This window comes from Calidris pugnax, unplaced genomic scaffold (assembly GCF_001431845.1).
Source record: "Calidris pugnax isolate Ruff unplaced genomic scaffold, ASM143184v1 scaffold124, whole genome shotgun sequence".
NCBI lineage: Eukaryota > Metazoa > Chordata > Aves > Charadriiformes > Scolopacidae > Calidris > Calidris pugnax.
The window spans coordinates 760,443-779,253 of record NW_015090914.1 but is presented as its reverse complement, the minus strand read 5'-3'; the positions used below and the strand labels follow the sequence as shown (position 1 = coordinate 779,253).

Below are 18,811 nucleotides of genomic sequence, written 5' to 3'. Positions count from 1 at the left end.
TGGGGCATCCACAACTTCCCTGGGCAACCTGTTCCAGTGTCTCACCACCCTCATAGTAAAAAATTTCTTCCTGAGATCTAATCTGAATCCTTTTTCTTCCAATTTAAAACCGTTTCCCCTTGTCCTATCATTACCCTTCCTGGCAAGGAGTCCCTCCCCAGCCCTTCTATGGGCACCCTTCAGGTATTGAAAGGCCGCTATAAGGTCTCCCTGGAGCCTTCTCTTCTCCAGGCTGAACAATCCCAGCTCCCTCAGCCTGTCTTCATAGGAGAGGTGCTCCATCCCTCTGAGCATCTCCGTGGCCCTCCGCTGGACCTGTTCCAGCCGGTCCATGGCCTTCCTGTGCTGAGGACTCCAGAGCTGGACACAGAGCTCCAGGTGGGGTCTCACGAGTGCAGAGCAGAGGGGCAGAATCCCCTCCCTGGCCCTGCTGGCCACACTTCTCCTGATGCAGCCCAGGACAGGGTTGGCTCTCTGGGCTGCCAGCGTGCACTGCCGGCTCATGTTGAGCTTCTCGTCCATAATTGAGCTTCTCGTCCATTCTTTGTAGAGCTAAATGTGTAGCTGTGTCAGCATTACCACGATGAGTAAGAGTGGCATTTATGTGACCTAGCCAGAGGAAAAATCAATATTTTTTATGATTTTTGTTCTCCACAACCTCACTATTTATGTGGGGAAAATGTGGGGGAGGAAACCCAGATGGAAAGAGCTGTTGGGGCAGTGCACACAGGCAGACTGACTGCTCCTCAGCTCTGCCATGAAACACAGTCCTGTGGAGTCTTGATTTCTCCTGAGAGAACTAATGCTGCAGGAGCATTGAGACAGCAAGGGAATACCAGTACTCACTTCATTTTAAGAACTTCGTGTACCTGTCTGCTGTAGGAGGTTGGGCTCCCAATACAATTAATAAAGTGAGAGCAGGCTCTAGCTATGAATTATGTTGTGGAAAAGGTCATTTTTCTCTATGGCCTATAGAAAAGGCTGAGGAAGAGTAACCTCCTAAACAGGAGACTAAGTTTAGATGACATGACTACACCTCTATATTTTTGCATCTTGAATATGACAAGTTAAGAATTTGTGATTTCTGCTACACTGTTAAATGTATATTTGAATGTTTATTTAACTGCTGTTTAACAAGGATTAAGACATTCACAAAAATGTTTTAACATGTCAACTATATTCCATTGTCCTTTTAAAGAAATTATAATTTACTTCTTCTAATTGTAAGCATTTATATTCTTGGATTGTTTAAAATATTTACATTTTACTTTCTACTTTTATATTTTCTTCTCCTCTTTCTTTCCTATTTTGTTTTTCTAATTTGCCATGGAAAGTAGAGTGAAGGGGAGGAAAAGACAAAAGAAAATTGCACAAATGATTTTGACACAGGAGGCATTTTCTGCACAAATTTTTGTTTTCAGAAAATCTGTTATCCCTCCAATAATAATCATAACCTGATAAAGAAAATTACATGAGCTCTGTTTAATATAGATGGGATAGTCCAAGGGTGACCTCTTCATCTAGCGAAAATCACAGCATTTCCTAACCTTGTATAGTATTTCTGCAATAGTATTTCTAAATATACTCTGATACAATTTTGAATAAGTGTATAAATGACTGACATTTGTCAACAGATGCTACTTAAGAAGTTGCTTCCTTGCTTATGGCTGGAATGAAATTGCCCTGTCTTAGCTCCTGTGTTAAATTCCAAATGATTTCTATTTTTGACATTTCAGTACAATTTGGGGACAGTCATAACTCGCTGACTTATTTAAGCCTAAGTATAATGCGATGGTTACCTGGCATCATTGTGACTGACGTTGAAAAGTGTTTTTTGTTGATTTCCTGTATTCAACTTAAAGAACCTTGCAGACTTGCAAAAGTTTTCACCTGCCAATCATGTATGCTAGGTCTCATGCTGGATCCAGTTTTGAACTGACGCTTACTCTCTAACCTATTTCTCTTTGTACTAATCAGATTTCTGTTTTCCTTTTTTTCTAGGTTACGGTCTTTGGTAAAGCAGTTAGAGAGGGGGGAAGCTTCAGTTGTAGACCTAAAGAAGAATTTGGAATATGCTGCCACTGTTCTTGAGTCAGTATACATTGATGAAACCAGGTGAGTTAATTACAGACATCAGCAGTCTTCTTATATCTAGTACCAATGACATAAAATTGTAATTTATATGTCAGTTTGGAAGTTTGTTTTAGCCAAGATTTATTACTCACAGACAATATGTTTATAATCATTAAAGTATCGTAGTCTATGTAGAGCACACCTTCAGTCCTCGGTCTGAAATCTGCTTACGTTTCCTGGGGAAGGGGAAGAGATCAAAAGTAATCATAAATTTAATATACATTCTCTTGGAGAAATGTTTTCATAATGATTGTGTCCCACTTTTTCTGAAGGTTTCTAAATTCCTATTCCTCTATTCTTTTTGAATAGTGTTAAATATTTTCACTTGTATCAAGTCTTTGAAATGAAAAAAATTTTGTTCCAGGTCATGATAGAGGTAGATTGGTAAGATGTTGCAGAGGAGTTTCCTGCTCTGTTATATGTCATTCCTCAGTGCTAAATGCACTTGTAGAGTCACCTCAGGTGACCAGAATGGGAAAGGAGAGGACTGTATGATACTAACTGGGAAGTTAGACATGGCTGTAAATGAGCTCTGAAGGGCAGAAAGGTCAGGAATGTTGACGAGCTGAAGATGAGAAGTCAGTGGATGATTACATAGTTGTGCTTCAGAAGGCTGATACTGCTTGCTTGTTGGCCTGGTAGTGAGTTTCACAATCTAACATTTAACTAAACAGAAGAATAAACCATCTACTGAAGACTTGTATAATTGTGTTCCATGGGGGCTGACAAACCAGACTTTTAACAACTGCTTTAACTAGAATACCTGTGAGTTTCTGCTTTTGTTAATAATGTTGCAACGCTCTCTAAGGGAGTCTGTTTACCCATCTTTCCCCCTCACCCCCCCAGGCGTTTACTGGACACAGAAGATGAACTCAGTGACATCCAGTCTGACTCTGTGCCCTCGGAGGTCCGGGACTGGTTGGCTTCTACCTTCACGCGGCAAATGGGGATGATGCTCAAAAGGACGGAGGAAAAGCCCCGGTTCAGGAGTATTGTCCATGCAGTACAAGCTGGGATATTTGTGGAAAGGTAAAGGGACATGTAATTACTTTGTTCTAGTAGCTGCCCACATACCACAGATTGATCCTGTAGTATTGTATGAAGAATACCTTAATATGCTTCTAAAGATGTTTCCCCATGGATCTGAATAGCAGCTTGAAACCTGGGATGAAGTAATATATTGCAACCTGAAACAGCACATACTGATCTGTTCTTACATTAATACAGATGTAATAGCCCTTGGAATGATTTTGACAGAGAATATGCACCTCTGCCCTAGGTCAAGAGTGACAGTTTTTAAGATTTATTCACCCCATGTCAAGCCTTCTGTTGCCTCTGTATTCCTCTGTAGTCTATTATTTCTTATGAAGACCTGCTAAGTTCATCATAACTGCTAGAAGAAAATCCTGTATCAGTATTACTGGAATGAACCATAGACCAAAACTGATGTGAAAACTTTGGAGCTCAGGGAGGATTTCAAAAAACCCATTGAATCCTCGCAGTCTTCTCTGTTGTGATTTGCATCAGAACCCACTGCTAAAATGGATTTCTCTCTCTGAACCCTTTAAAACATTTCAATTTGGACTCACTTCCAATTGCACCTTTTCTTATCGAGTAACCACTCTTCGCTGACATTCTTCCTTCAAGCTAGAAGGAGGGCTGGCACATGTGAAACTTTTAGCAGACTTTAGGCAGCTTGAAAGACAGCAGGTCCCAGCTCTGTACAGCAAAACTCAAGTCTGGCATTGAAGAGCAGAGCACTTTTCACTGTTCATCAGAGCGGCAGTGACAGCCTACCTGCCCTCTGTGCAGGAAGGTGGATGTATCAGTGGACCACCAGCCACACAGACACACAGAAGCCTCCTCCAGCATGTCTATAGCCAATTTTTTATCTGTGTAGTAAAGTTACTGAACATGTTTTAAAAGTGGCAGCAAACTGTGATAGGACTAAACCTGTCATTTCTCCTTGCAACAGATTTTTCCAGGTTTGACAGGCTATTTGTGAATTAAACCTCACTCTTGGTGAGGGACTTGCTCAGCAAGGAAGTAAAGGAGCTGCAGGAGGCTGTTTTCCAACTGATCTGAATCTGTGGCCCAAAGGAGGAAGTGTTCAGATGTGATATGGCACCAGAGGAGGGCTGTGGCTAAAGGAGAGGGACTCTGCCATAATTGTCACTTAACAGAAGGCTATGAGGCTCCTGACTGGAGGGAGGAGGGGGGTAAGAAATTCTGTAATTTAGGGAATGAGTGAATTTAATTCTCCAAAGGGGCTGATTTTTTTCAGATCTGAGTGTAGAACATGGCAAAGAAAAAGGGAAGTGAAGGTAGACTTTATGTGGGACCATTTCAGACAGGAGAAAAGAGCTTTCCATCATCTCCTTTTAGTCCCACATTGCTAAAGTGCAAATAAGGGTGACCTACAGAAAGGCATTTTAGTGTTTCTGCATTCACCAAGCCTTTTAAACACAGCATGGCCTGAAAACAAGTTAAAAATCCAGTACATACTTCAGTGCTTTGTTTAGTGTGGTTGCAAATGTTGATTATTGCCTTACTCTGTCTCTCTGTCTCCCTCAAACACACACACAGCAAACACTCAAAAGATTTTATACCAATTTAAAAAAAATGCAGGCGAAAGTAACAGCTATGCTAATTCATTGTAGACAACAAATGATTTGTGAAGTAAATTCAGAATTAGCTTGCATGTGGATCAGCAAGGACTAAGGGATCTGAAAGAGCAGCATGGTCATATGCAGTAGAAAATGGGGAACATCTTGTCTATTTCAGTATAGCCTTTGGCTCTGATGAAGACCTGATTTTGGCAGATTCTTTGTAATGTCCTGCCAGGTAACCAAGCTATGAGATACTGGAGAGTGTATAATCTCAGGTTAGTCTATACAATAAGAATGGTATAGAGAATATTGTGCAATTTAGGAACAAGAAGGAATTAAAAAAAGACAAATTGCAGTCAGCATTTCCTGGGTGTAAATAAGGTCTCCTGTAATGGTCTGTTGCTTTATGGTTTTTGTGTGTTTGGGGTTTTTTTCTTTAATTCTATTTATGTGTTGCCTTGTCTGTTTTATCTTGGTAGAATGTACAGACGGACTTCAAATATGGTCGGTTTGAGCTACCCACCAGCTGTAATTGGAGTGCTAAAGGTAATCCAAATAAAAAGTGTTGGGGGGGTTCTGTATAAAGCATCAAGATAACACTGTGATACTTGACTTGGTAAGGGGGTCTTAGTACTTGCTCTTTCCGTCCCTGTGACGTTTAGGGGGGTCTTAGTACTTGCTCTTTCCGTCCCTCTGACGTTTTAGTTCACATACATTTATCTTTTACTGGTCTAAGGGAATATCCTTTCAATAAAGGAAAAAATAGAGTTCAAGTCTGTGGCTGTCTCCAGGTTATGAAGGTTACAGCTCTGTTCTAGATTATGGTAACTAAACTGAGGACTTAGTAACATGATGGAATCAATCAAAACCTCCCACAGGGACACTGATCAAGAGGGATGGAGAAGGAAAAGGATCAGTTGCTGTGAGAGAAGGGAATTTCTTGCATTGCTCAGCTCCAGGTCTTCAATGTGACAATCGCTTTAGGAATAATGACCCTTTTATGAGTTCTGAGGTTTCAGAGGAAAACTGATTAGTCATAAGTAGTCAGAAAAAAATAAGGTTCTATGGAACAATTGCGAGGTTCTTGACTATAGCAGGAATTATCTAGACTACAAACACAAGTTAGTAACCAACTACCTATACAGCAGTTTTGCAGATTACATGTTGCATGTGGTTACACCATGACATGCAACAGTGAAAAATAGTGACACAGTGGGACAATACACAGGGACATTATGTGTAAAGCTCATGAAGTAATCCTTCTCCTCTACTCCACACTGATAAGACCTACAGTTAAGTTAGTGAATTCTTTTTGGTTTGGATAGCACAACTCATTGAAAGATGTGGAGGAACTGCAGAAGGTCCTTTGAATGCAAGAAGGATGATCAAGCATGGCTTTAATGCACAGAATCAAAGCATCCATCCACACCTTTTTCCCACTGCATGTTGACAATTGTTAACTTCATTCCTGCAAATGGGATCTAAAGTCTTTGTTCTTTTAGACCTACACCGAATAGCCAGCTTATGAGGGAAGATGTCCATAATGGCACCTTTTCTCCTGACATTCTCAGCAGTAACAAGACAATCCAAGATGCAACAGCTACTCTCAGCTGACTTAAACCTTACAAAATCCCTCTCCTCTTTCTATGTTTGTAGGTGACTAAGGGTCATAAAGAGAACTGACCCTTCTAGAGTAAGTTAAAATGCATCAATTACAACAAAGGCATTGACTAATTTTGGTCAGGGTGAAATACCACCCACTTGGCCACTGTGCACTCTAGGTTGTATTTTTTTCCAAAACGATTTTTGAGAACATGTCTTTGCCTGGATGGCCTTGGGGTTCGTAATGGATGTGGTAGAAGTGGGAGTTACTTATTTTGAAGAAGTCTTCTGTCTTTGAAATAATACTTCATCTTAAATTTCTCAGTCCCATCTCCTTACTGAAAAATGGTTCATTTTGTTGCCTGCTTCAGTCCAGGAAAGCCAAGTAAAAAAACCTTACAGCTAGCTGACTGCTTGGTGTGCTCTGCAAACTGAGATGACGGTTTAAGGATGGAAAAGAGTGTAGGAGTGTACCACACACATCTCTTCAGCTGTTCTGGATTGCCATAATCAACATTCCCTTCAGCATCATGGTAATCAGGACAAGGATTGAAGTGACGTGGAGTCAAAACTGACTTATTTTTGAACCATGTGCTCTGCTTTTTGTTGCCATGGCCAACAGGACATCTGCACTGGGTAACCCAAAGCTGTGGAATCAGCTTGGCAAAATGAGGTTGGTTTTTGTAAAGCAATGAAATACTGCAACTTCTGCAAAAAATGCAGGTGGAGTGGTAGCAGTGCAAGTCCTAGTGTATAATCTCTTCTCAGTTTTTCAGTGACTGAGAAGTTAGGCAATTTTTTGAACTGATTGCACAGCATCTCTCGCTATGCCTATATATTGGATACTGATTTTTCTACTGCAGTAGCCTGTTGCCTTTTTGCATCACATGGGTGTGATCATGTAAGACCTGTTGCCCCAAAAGGGGCAACTAGCCTTGTCTCTCATTTGAATGGTGCTCATACATAGCATTCATACAGACAGGCTTGAATAAGTATGTTAATTTACCCAGTAAGCTCTGGTGATCCACTGTTCAGCAGTGTAGATCTAGAGACAGAATTTCACATTAACTAGCTGCTGAAGTGGTACCCACTTTAGAAGTGAGTTTTTCAGCCTTTTCTGATGCCTGTGTTGTCACAGCAATATTTTCTGGGCTAGCTAATATACAGGTAGTGAACACAGAACTTCTAGTCGCTTACAGTGTCTGTGGCATAGCCTTCTGCTTGTCTGTGGCTACAAAAATATCAGGCCATCCAGTAATGTTGAGCAGAATTATACCTATCCCTGAATCTGCTTGTTGGCTTATAAAACAAATCAAGTCTCTGAGGTTAAGGACAGACAGAAAGAGCATTTGGGAAGAACTGGTGTTTCACTTCATCTCTAGGTTCCCCCAAGCAGTGGAGCAATGGCCAAATAATAAGGACACAGGACTGAGAATTAAGTCTCTTTGGATCCATTTGCAGTTAACACCACATTGGGAATGTGGCACTAGAACAGCTTATGACACTTCAGATGAGGCTACAGGGCCAGTGACCTAGAGACTTGTGTAGCACAAAAAGTTTCCCATCCCTCACTTCTCCTGCTCTCCTTCCAGACCAGAGACAGGTTTTCTCCTCCATCTCAAGACATCTCTGAAGTTCTGCCTACCTTTAGATCTCTCCCTAATACAGGGGTCACTTCTGTGTTAATGTTTGGGGTTTTTTTTTAAGATCGTAAAATCCACTAATTTTCAAAGCACAACTGGTGTTGCTGCAAGCCTCTAAGCCATCTGTGATACTTTCATGCTGCTCTTAAGAGGATTTTTGCCCCTAGTTATTCAGGGTAAAGTTCTGCTCCCATTATAGTCGATAGCAAAACTGTTGACTTGACAAGAGCAAGGAGGGATTTCTCTCTCAGTACAATCTAAATAACTCTACTGTGAAACTTATTGTCTATGTGGTTAACCATTATTTTGTGCAAAAGAACAGTTCTGATGTACTATTCTGCAATTTCATAATTTGGTAGAATTTATCTGCTGCAAGAGCACAACATTAACTACAGAAAAAATATATAAAGGGACAAAACCCTTTTATTTCTACAATATAAGATTGCCTTATGGTGAATTAAATTTCACCATAGTCGAGACATTATTTTCAATGCCAAAGAAACCAAAAGTAAATTATTATATATGTGCAAGTGTTAAATTAATTTGCTTCATTGAATGAGATAAGTGATTGCACACGCACAAAAAAAACCACTAAAAAACCAGAAAAATACTTAAAATTGACAGACTGAATGCTTTGGGTATTACTTTTCTTGCCCGTTTTCTAAGTTTGTTCAAGGGCTTCAAAACATATTTTCTTGGTGGAACTTTTTCCTCTCTTTGTTGTTTTTCCTCTTCAACACCTACTGAAAGTGTCAAAAAGCTGCAATTTATGATTGCTTTTCTGTGACTTGGGCCACAAGTCATGTCTGGAAAAGCTTGACCTTCAATGTGTGGGCTCCACACAGCTTGTAAAATCAAAGGCTCTTCAAGCAATTTACTGGGGCAGGTGAAAGCAGAGCTGAATTTTCAGTGTCCTTGATATTCACTCACTAATTACCCTCTCTGTTGTCTATACTTCCACAAGACACATACTCTGCTCTGAGTCATCAACACTGTGCAAGTAGCAGGGTTGTCAGCATCAGCCCACGCTGGAGAGAGCCATTACCAAAATATTGGTACTGTATACCAAATACTAACCAAAATGCTAGTCTTGTTCAGAAGATAAGAAGTCCCGTAGCTTTGCTGATGTATGGGTGACTGACCACAAGGTGTTTAAAGATCATGTCCTTTGCGTTTTACTTGAAGTCCTTACGTGGGACATGACCATGACAACAAACCACAAGGGTGGACTGGGCTTTAAGAGCCCAGTAGATGATTGTAATTTAGCATTTTTAGTATTGCTAAAAAATATGGCGGTTTTTTGGATGGACTCTAATCCCTAACAGTATCCAACAGTACATCTAGCCAACACCCTTTTCTTGCACTGAGAGCCTCTGTGCATGTGAAAACGTAGTCTTCTCTCTTTTTTGGTGAAAAGTGCCACAAGGAAATGGGATGTAATCTGCAACAGGCATCAGTTGTTATTATATGGTTTAAGGAGAATAATTTGGATAAATCCCTGTAGGAAATGCATCAAAGTTCTCAACAGGCACGAGAGATTGAGAGCTGGTCCTGTGCCAGATGCAGCTGTGTGATTGATCTGTATGTCATTCTTCTAGCTCCAACTCCTTCCACACCTTTCCTCTTTGTTGCTAGGAGGAGGAGAGAAAGGTTCAGAGGGTTTCAGGAACATCCTATTCTGAGATCAAAGACCTTGATCTTGCTAGATAAGGAGTGCTGTCAACTCCCATGGCCCTCTCTAGAGTTGAGATTTGAACTCAACCTTCTGTAAGAAGGTTTATACCTTATACTTTAGCTTTATGAGCTTGGAAGTGAACTTCGATTTCTTTACTGACCACGCTGCAGCATTAATATATCATTTACAGCTGACTGGAACATTTCCAACTGGAATTAGATATTTACACTTTTGTTATAAAGGTTGTTTTTTTATATCATTGTTAGCACTTAATGTAACTTAATGCACTTCTGCTCTGTAATTTTCTGAAAGCCCTAGTGGACTCACTTATCTGCAAAAAAAAAAGAGGAAAATTAGGGTCATGCTGTCTTTGGGCAATTTAAGATGCAATAATCACAACTGAGAGTTAATAACAAAATCAGAAGGAACTAAGGTGCTCTTTGGGTCTAGCAAGATAGTTCGTCTAGTTAGTTTTTATTTTGGTTGATTGAACAGTAAGTGGTAAATATATGACCACAGGTGCCTGTGTATTTTTTTAGTGCAAAAAATCTTTCTCTGTTTTAAGCATAAGTGAAGCATTGGAGGGTTTTGCTCACAATCAAAAGTTGAAAGAACTCCATAGGGACAAGAAAAAAACAGCTTTTTAAATACAAGTAATACAATACTGATGAGTAAATTAGACTCTGCATTGGTGAAATGGACTTGAAGAAGTTAAAAAAAAAGAAGCTATAGACTTACAATCACCACCGTAATCCTCTATTTGTAGATGTAAAGTGATAGAAATTGAACTGTCATTGTAACAGGGATGACCCTATTAACTGCCTTTTCTACCTACTCTTGCAGAATGTAGACAAGTGGTCCTTTGACGTGTTTGCACTAAATGATGCCAGTGGGGATCATGCACTGAAATTCATTTTCTATGAACTTCTCACACGTTATGATCTGATCAACCGTTTCAAGGTCAGTAGTTAGAAGATGGTCTCTTCTTCCATCTCACGTTTTGTTCAGCTTCCCTCTCATCCTGCTTTGTTCCAATCCAAATGCAATTTTAGCTCTATTTGAAGGCTTTTTGGATGCTGTACTTTCCCCAGTAAACAAGACTAAATGTTATTTAAGTAGTACTTTTACTTGTAATGGGACACCGTGAAGTAGGCAGGTTCCCAAACAGGCTTCCCCATGACATCCATGGGAAATACTACATTTGATCCTGTGGGAATGATGGTGTCATTCTCCTGAGATTCATAGGACTCTCAAGTATGCAAGTGAAAAAGGAGAGCCTGAAGTAAAATTCAAATTCATCAAAAGGAGCACGGCCAGCAGGTTGAGGGAGGTGATTCTTCCCCTCTTCTCTGCGCTGGTGAGACCTCACCTGGAGCACTGCATCCAGTTCTGGATCCCTCAGCAGAGGAAAGACATGGACCTGTTGGAGCAGGTCCAGCAGAGGGCCACAAAGATGATCAGAGAGCTGGAGCACCTCTCCTATGAAGACAGGCTGAGAGAGTTGGCATTATTCAGCCTGGAGAAGGGGAGACCTTATTGCAGCCTTTCAGTACTTAAAAGGAGCTTATAAGAAAGATTGGGACAAATTTCTTAGTAGGGTCTGCTGCAGTAGAACAAGGGTAATGGTTTTAAACTGAAAGAGACTAGATACAAGGAAGATTTTTTTTTCAATGAGCGTGTTAAAAGACTGGAACACGTTGCCCAGAGAGGTGGTAGATGCCCCATCCCTGTAAACGTTCCAGGTGAGGTTGGACGGGCTTCTGAGCACCCTGATCTAGTTGAAGATGTCCCTGCTAGTTGCAGAGGTCATTCGACTAGGTGACCTTTAAAAGTCCTTTCCAACCCAAACTGTCCTATGTTTGTTACAGAGGTTTGCAGATACAAATGCGATGTATCTTTTCCTCCAGCTTTTAACCGGCTTAAATTTGGATGGCAGAAACTTTGCTCTCTGATCTTGACCATTGTCCACACCTAAATAATCTTCTGTCCCTTTCTCCAATGACACTTCCACTCCCCGGGGTTCCCACTCACTTTGGCTGGAAAGGGTTTAAGATCTCTGGCTCCTGTCCTTCTTCAGGAACTGCCCATGCCTGATGAGAAATGTTTGAAGAAGGTAACTGGTCTGAACTGCATCCTTCCCTGATACGTACCCACAAGGAGAACAACAGTGCTCCTCTAACTATGGGAATACAAGCATTTAGGGTATTTGCCATTTGAGCAGATGAAACTGGAGAATCCATGTTGCCAGTTGCATATGTTGCAGCTGACACCAGCTGTGTAGTCTCCACTCTAGAAACCCCCTGAATTGCATTTTCTCAAGTGTGTGCAGGTCTACTCTTTGAGTTGGAAAAGCATGGCAACCCATAGGATGGGCAGGCTGGATTTTGCTGTGAAAAGCCAGAGGTCTGATAAATGATACTTCTCTTAGTAGAGGGTCTCAGACTTGCTATATGATATGTTTCATTAGAAAATCATGAATGTGAATAGTAAAGCACATAGTATTCCAGTAGGTTGTGAGGGTAACAGAGAGACCCTTGTGGCCCAGTTAGAAATATTTCTCCTGGAGAAATATTCAATCAAGTGCTCTCTGTTACTTTTCATACTGCATGTGTCTTCCAGATGGCATTTTGTAGTATGTTTACTTGTGTGTGTTTGTGTGCAGGAAATGTACATACGTAATGTAATTAGGGAGGGGGAAACCAGTTGGAGGAAGTAACCTGGATTCACTCCCTCTCGAGTGACTGTTTCAGATGTTTTAGCATGCTGTTTATTTGTGAAGTACAAACTGCTCTTTGGGACCAGTTATCAAAATGCTCCCCTCCAAATGCTGGCCATTAAAGGTGATTATTTTGTTACTGATTCTGTGCTGCTTTCCTCAGATCCCCATTTCTGCCCTGGTGTCCTTTGTGGAAGCTCTGGAGGTTGGCTACAGCAAACACAAAAATCCTTACCACAACCTAATGCACGCGGCAGATGTGACACAGACGGTCCATTACCTCCTTTTCAAGACAGGCATAGCGGTAAGTACAGGAATTGGCATCCTGAATACCTAATGAGATTACAGCAGTTTTGGCTCATTAAGGAGATTATGATTATCCACTGTAGAAACTGTTTGTACTGTAGACAAATTTCATTTGATATGGCTGTCCTAATGAAAGTAGAGATTTAGGACTATTTAGAAATAGAAGGTAGGTGAAGATATGGATAGCTCTTTTCACAGTGATCTAAAAGAGGATGACTGAGAAACCCAAGCTTACTTTTTAACTCTGCCACAGATCTCCTAGGTGGTTCTGCAAGTCACTTTTGTTGGATTTCACCTAATGTGAAAAAACAAATTGTCTAAATTTTCCTGTTACTTAGGGGAGTAAGGCAGTACCTCCAAAGGACAATTCATTCCACTTATCTGAAGATGACAAGAGCCATGCTCTGGAGATGCTCATCTCCAGTCTCTACAGCAAAACCAGCTGAACTGGCTTACACAGAAGCCTACAGACAGTGAAAGTCTGACAGCAGTGACAGGAATGGATAGAAGGCTTAAACAAAAATACTGAGCTCACAATGTATGTCCACAGTGTCTGTCAAGACAAACAACTGAAGTAGGTTTGAAGATGCACTAGAGAAATTGAGGGCAGGCAGATTCCAGAGTGGCGACCACTGATTGCAGTTATCATTCAGCTGGTGGCTCAGAAAGTTGTTTGAGGCTCTTCCTGCAGCTTCTGCCTTCTTGAATGCTCCCCAGTGGTTCCAAGCTGTGTAACTGGGAGCTGTTGAAGAAAACAATGAGGGAAACCCACAGTTGCATGTGACTTGGCCCAGCTTAGTGCCATGAGTACCTTAGATGACCTATACAAAATCAACATAAAAATTGGCAGTCAACATCACGTGTGGTGAATACTTGTGTCTCCCACCATATGTGGATGACACTTTTTTCTGTGCAGCTCAGTGAGAAACACGGAGCGACGCTGCCACCAGTGTGTAGTGTGTGATGGAGCACAGGACAGAGAGGTGCAAGCTAACAAGGTGAAGCACAGCTCTTGCTGTGTCTTTTAGGCCAGTTTCAACAACTGTAGAGCTGCTTACACTTGGGATTGTGCATATAGTGTGCCTTTCTGCAGCCCCTTAGCTGCCACGGTAAGGTTGCTTTCAGTTCTGAGGCCGGACCTGGGTGGCCTTTCCTGAGGAGCAACGTGCTGCCGTGCCTCCTGGAAATATGTCCCGAGTCTCCTGGTTGAACATGGACTGCACCTGTGAGTTGCAGTGGTTCCTAAAGACATATTTGGGAGGAGTAAGGCCCTGTATGTCTCAAGACCTGATCTAGATGCCCGATTCTGATTGACGTTCTGCCAGTTGCTTCTGGTGTTAGGAGTTAGGTTGAATTTGCAGCTCATACAGATGCATACTCAAAATCTGCAGTGAGATGCTCAACTGGTCCCTGCTGCTTTTAGGGCCATTAGTTAATGAAAATGCAGTGAGGGCTGTAGTCAGTAGGAATCCTACGATGCTGAGTGCTGGGAATGGCATTCTAATGGTGAGCAAACGCGTCCCATTTTTTCTGCTCAAACCGGTGAAGAAGGGTGGTTTTCACCTGGGGCTGTTGTGCTCCAAGAGGCTGGGTGGGAAGAGCTGCCCAAGCACAGCAGCCCCGCTGTGTTCAGAGCCACCTTGTTCTGCCTCTGCTCCTGGGTCTGTTAGCAATTTAGCTGCAACTCACTCACCTGTGAATGAATGAGTGCTGTGTCGTTTTGTCCCGCGTTGCCGTGAAAATGCAGTGAGGGCTGTAGTCAGTAGGAATCCTACGATGCTGAGTGCTGGGAATGGCATTCTAATGGTGAGCAAACGCGTCCCATTTTTTCTGCTCAAACCGGTGAAGAAGGGTGGTTTTCACCTGGGGCTGTTGTGCTCCAAGAGGCTGGGTGGGAAGAGCTGCCCAAGCACAGCAGCCCCGCTGTGTTCAGAGCCACCTTGTTCTGCCTCTGCTCCTGGGTCTGTTAGCAATTTAGCTGCAACTCCCTCCCTGTGAATGAATGAGTGCTATTTGTTTCTGTCCCGTGTTGTCATGTGGCTGAACGGGGTTTCATATTCTGTCTCTAAGCACAATAAAGCCAGGCAAGTGTTAAAAAAGAGAGAACTGGAAGGACAGGGCTGGAATGGGTACAGAGGAGGGCAACGAAGCTGGTGAAGGCCCTGGAGAATAAATCTGATGAAGAGTGATGGAAGGAGCTGGGACTGTTTAGTTTCAGAAAGAGTAGGCTGAGGGGAGACCTCATCACTCTCTACAACTACTTGAAAGGACACTGTAGACAGGTTGGTGCTGGTCTCTTCTCACAGATACATCTAATTAGTGATAGAACAAGAGGGAATGGCTTCAAGCTGCAACAGGGTAGGTTTAGACTGGACATGAGGAAACAGTTCTTCACAGAAAGAATGGTCAGAGACTGGGACAGGCTGCCCAGGGAGGTGGTTGAGTCACCATCCCTGGATGTGTTTAAGAGTCCTTTAGATGTGGTGTTGGGGGATATGGTGTAGGGGAGAACTTTGTAGAGTAGGGTTGACGGTTGGACTCGATGATCCCAAGGGTCTTTTCCAACCTGAATGATTCTATGATTCTATGAAAATACATGAGTAAGTGATGGAATAGTTTGGATTTTTTTGCTCTGTGAGGGACAGAGATGATGTAGCAGATAAAAAGAAAAGGGAAAAAAAACCAAACCAAAACAAAATAACCCGAAAACCAAACCAAAAAGCCCCAGCGATTTTAACTTGATATGAAGTCCCTGAGGTGCACCAGGACCATGTGTTGAGTGTGTTCCCTGGTTTCCTGCAAGCCCTGGGCTCCAGGAACCTGTGCTGGCTACCTGCCCTTCTGCTCCATGGCTCCAGGTGGGGTCAAGGCAAGTAGTGCTGTTGATTAGAAAGTAAGGTGTAAAAAGAGAGTTGACACAATGGCCCACTGCTGACTCTGGGGTTACAGACTTTCAAGCCAGAGAAGCTCACAGAGCTATTTTTTTCTGTAGAAGAAGTTGTCACAACAAAGCTCCCTTCCATGTTTTATTCCTACCCTTACGATGAAGCCTTTTTCTCACATGTCTCATGAACTAGAGATGTGATGCTGTTTCCGTGCAGATTGGCAAAGGACACCCACAGTTGAATGCTCTCATGCTTCTTTGATCAATAAGACCCAGGAAGCAGGTAGGAGAGATGAGCCCGTGGCTTGTATCCTACCAAAGAGAGTAGGGATGCAGGTTGGGGGAAATCCAGCTTTCTAATTTTTTTTTTTTATGCAAGGCTTCTGATGTTCTGGATACCAAAGCTAGCAGTAGTGAAGTGCATGTAGGAGCTAAACAGGATCATTTTCTCTGTGGTATTGGGGCAGGAAAGCAATTTCAGTGTTCTGGCAGATCAGCAGTGAGCCCCAGCCCTGAGCCTTCTCTTCTCCCAGCTGCACAGCAGCAGTTCCCTCGGCCTGTCCTTGTGTGCTCTGTGCCTCAGCCTCTCACCATCCTGAAGGCACTGGGCTGGACCTGCACCGCATGTGTCAGAGTCTTTCCCACCCTGGGGAGACCAAGTTGGGACACAGGAGTCCGCATGCAGTCTCAAAAGTACCCAGTAAGTGAGGAGAGGATTTTGGGGTTTTGAATTGTTTTTTCTTGAAGTTTTCTTGGGATTTTTGATTGGGTTTTATTGGTTTCTTATTGTTGGGTTTTTTAATTGTTCAAAAATTGGGTTGAAGGATGTTGAAGCCGGACTCTTTTCAGTGGTTTCCAGCAATAGAACAAGGGGCAACAGGCTCAAGCTGGAACATAGGAAGTTCCATTCATATATGAAGAACAACTTCTTTACGGTGAGGGTGATGGAGCACTGGAAGAGGCTGCCCAGGGTGTCCCCTTCTCTGGAGATCTTCAAGCCCCACCTGGATGCAGTCCTGAGTAACGTGCTCTGGGCAACCCTGCTTTGGCAGGGGAGTTGGACTGATCTCTAGAGGTCCCTTCCAACTCTGACAATTCTGTGAAAGGCCAGTCTTGCCCAAACGTATTCCTGATGCTTCTCCAAAGGAAAAGCTGTCTATTCCACCTTGAAATTTTCCAGTGGTGGGGCATCTACCTTCTTTGATGATCTGTTGCCATTGTCAACGCGGTGCCAGGGTGTGTATCACCTGGTACCCATCTTTATCTCCATCTTCACCCACCCATTCATTAGCTGAGGACAGCTACCCCCCCAGTGGCTTTCTCATTCTCATATTGAACCAATGCCAGCTCCAGCCCCCAGTAGCCTGAGCGGTGCTCCAGGGGAGTCCAACAGGCTGCAGTTGTCTCTTGTGGTCACAGCAGTGTCTGGGTCTCCGATTGTCTCTAGTGGTGAGACACTATGGACATCACCAGAGACGAGCATGGTCAGAGGACAAATTATCTCTAGGACATCTCCTTGGCCTGAGTAGACAGGCAAGTTACCTTTACTGGAAAATGTTCTGATATGACCATGCTTGTGAATACTTAGCCCATGGCAACTCTGACTCTCTGGAGGAGATTACTCAAGGGTGTGTCTGCCTCTATAGGCTTGATATAGCTTGATAGACTATAGAGATATAACCCTCCTTCCATTTTCATCAGATTGCATTATTTCTTCTTTTATTGGGTACAATTTTAGGTTACCTATTTCTGAAAGACTTGGGTAATTTTTCTTGAGGCAAGTTACTTAAAAAGTCACTCGGGACAATTACTGCTTGAGTGAATTACATCTGGTTCTTTGTAATCTTCTTCCTGAATACCTAACGGGGTTTGAATTGTCAGGATAAATGAGAAGAAGATGTTGCAGACATACCAGGGGGATCTCTGACTTTCTAATCCCACTGGTAACATTGGGAGTGAGAGCTGATTTTGCCTCTTCACCATATGTCAATAATAATATTTATAAAGCCTGTGTATTCAGTGCTATGCTTTTACACAGTTCCACAGCAATGTGTAGACATTTGAAAGTAGTGCAGCTTCTCCTACCCCATTTCTTTTTTGAGATTGTAAAGTGTATTTTCTGAAAGGTAAAGCAGAGGAAACTATTTCTGTTAACTTGCTTTTCCTCTGCTGTTACATAGTGTACTTCTCCAATATAAAGGTGTTAGCCCAGAATAAGGACAAATAGCCCTCAAAGTATGTCATGTAAAACATTAACAGGCTTTTGTGCATTATTAGCATCATTAACCATAGTCCAGTGGTATCTCAGTGGAAACACTCTCGCAAATGGTTTCTGGGGACTATTTAGCCAGGGCTGCTCTGCAGCATGCAGGCTGCATCACCATCATGTGTTGTGTGGACTCTGGAGACAATTGCAGAAACAAAGTGCTAAAGCTGGTCAGAGCGGAACGTAACAGCTGTGTGTATCCCCGGCTCCAATCTGATGAGAAGCAAAACCAAGAAATGGATAAATATCTCTCTTAATTATCTCTGTACTGTTTTTCTGCGTAATCTCAACCTGGCAACAAATGTACAAATGGTCATCCCCTAGGGTCTGTCTTTTTTGACATTTTTCTCTCATACGTTTCCTGTGTCCTGAAAATTATCTGTGTCCACATGCCTTCCAAAGCTCCCTACTACTGGGGTGCTTGATGTTTGAAGTGACAAAGAAGCGCCCTTCAGTATCAAAATACTTTATTGTTAGTGTCTCTGGCGTGTGTTTCCTCTCTGGATCAGAGGAAACGATATTCTGAAACACGCGCAGAGCTCAGAGAATGTGCCTATTCCGGGTTCACATTGGTAAAAGGGGAACTGGAACTCATGTGCTTGTGAGCTGGGCACCAGCTGGCACTGGAGCCAGTGACTCAATGGCCTGAGCTGAGCCCTTTGCTCTCTTACTGCTGCTGTAACAAGCCATGCACCAAGTGTCCCGTGCAGACCCTTATGATGGAGTTGCACTCCAGAGGAGGTGGTGAGTTGTCTGCTCTTTCCAGTGATAATCCCAAGCACTAATTGTTTCCACAGCCAAATGGTATGTGGCAAGTTGTTTGGGATCTAATTTAGCACAGGATGAAGCCACTCTTCTGCTAGCAGGAACAATGGGCTTCCAATGCTGTGCGTAAGTAGTGACATTTCAGCTTTACTTCCCTTGTTGCAATGTTTGTTTTATCTTTGGGCTTTGGTTGTGTTTTTGTTTGTTTTTTT

At 42.5% G+C, this 18,811-nt stretch overlaps 1 protein-coding gene across 5 annotated transcripts in view; it reads left to right on the top strand.

Annotated features, from left to right (window-relative positions):
* The window catches only part of PDE1C (phosphodiesterase 1C), a 378,336-nt gene that overhangs the window by 290,049 nt on the left and 69,476 nt on the right, over positions 1 to 18,811 (top strand). For all 5 annotated transcript variants that reach the window (XM_014949446.1, XM_014949442.1, XM_014949441.1 and 2 more), the window contains 5 exons: positions 2,002 to 2,115; positions 2,980 to 3,162; positions 5,222 to 5,288; positions 10,506 to 10,622; positions 12,542 to 12,682. In XM_014949446.1, coding sequence (XP_014804932.1) covers positions 2,002 to 2,115; positions 2,980 to 3,162; positions 5,222 to 5,288; positions 10,506 to 10,622; positions 12,542 to 12,682 — 622 coding nt within the window. The remainder of the gene's footprint in view (positions 1 to 2,001; positions 2,116 to 2,979; positions 3,163 to 5,221; positions 5,289 to 10,505; positions 10,623 to 12,541; positions 12,683 to 18,811) is intronic.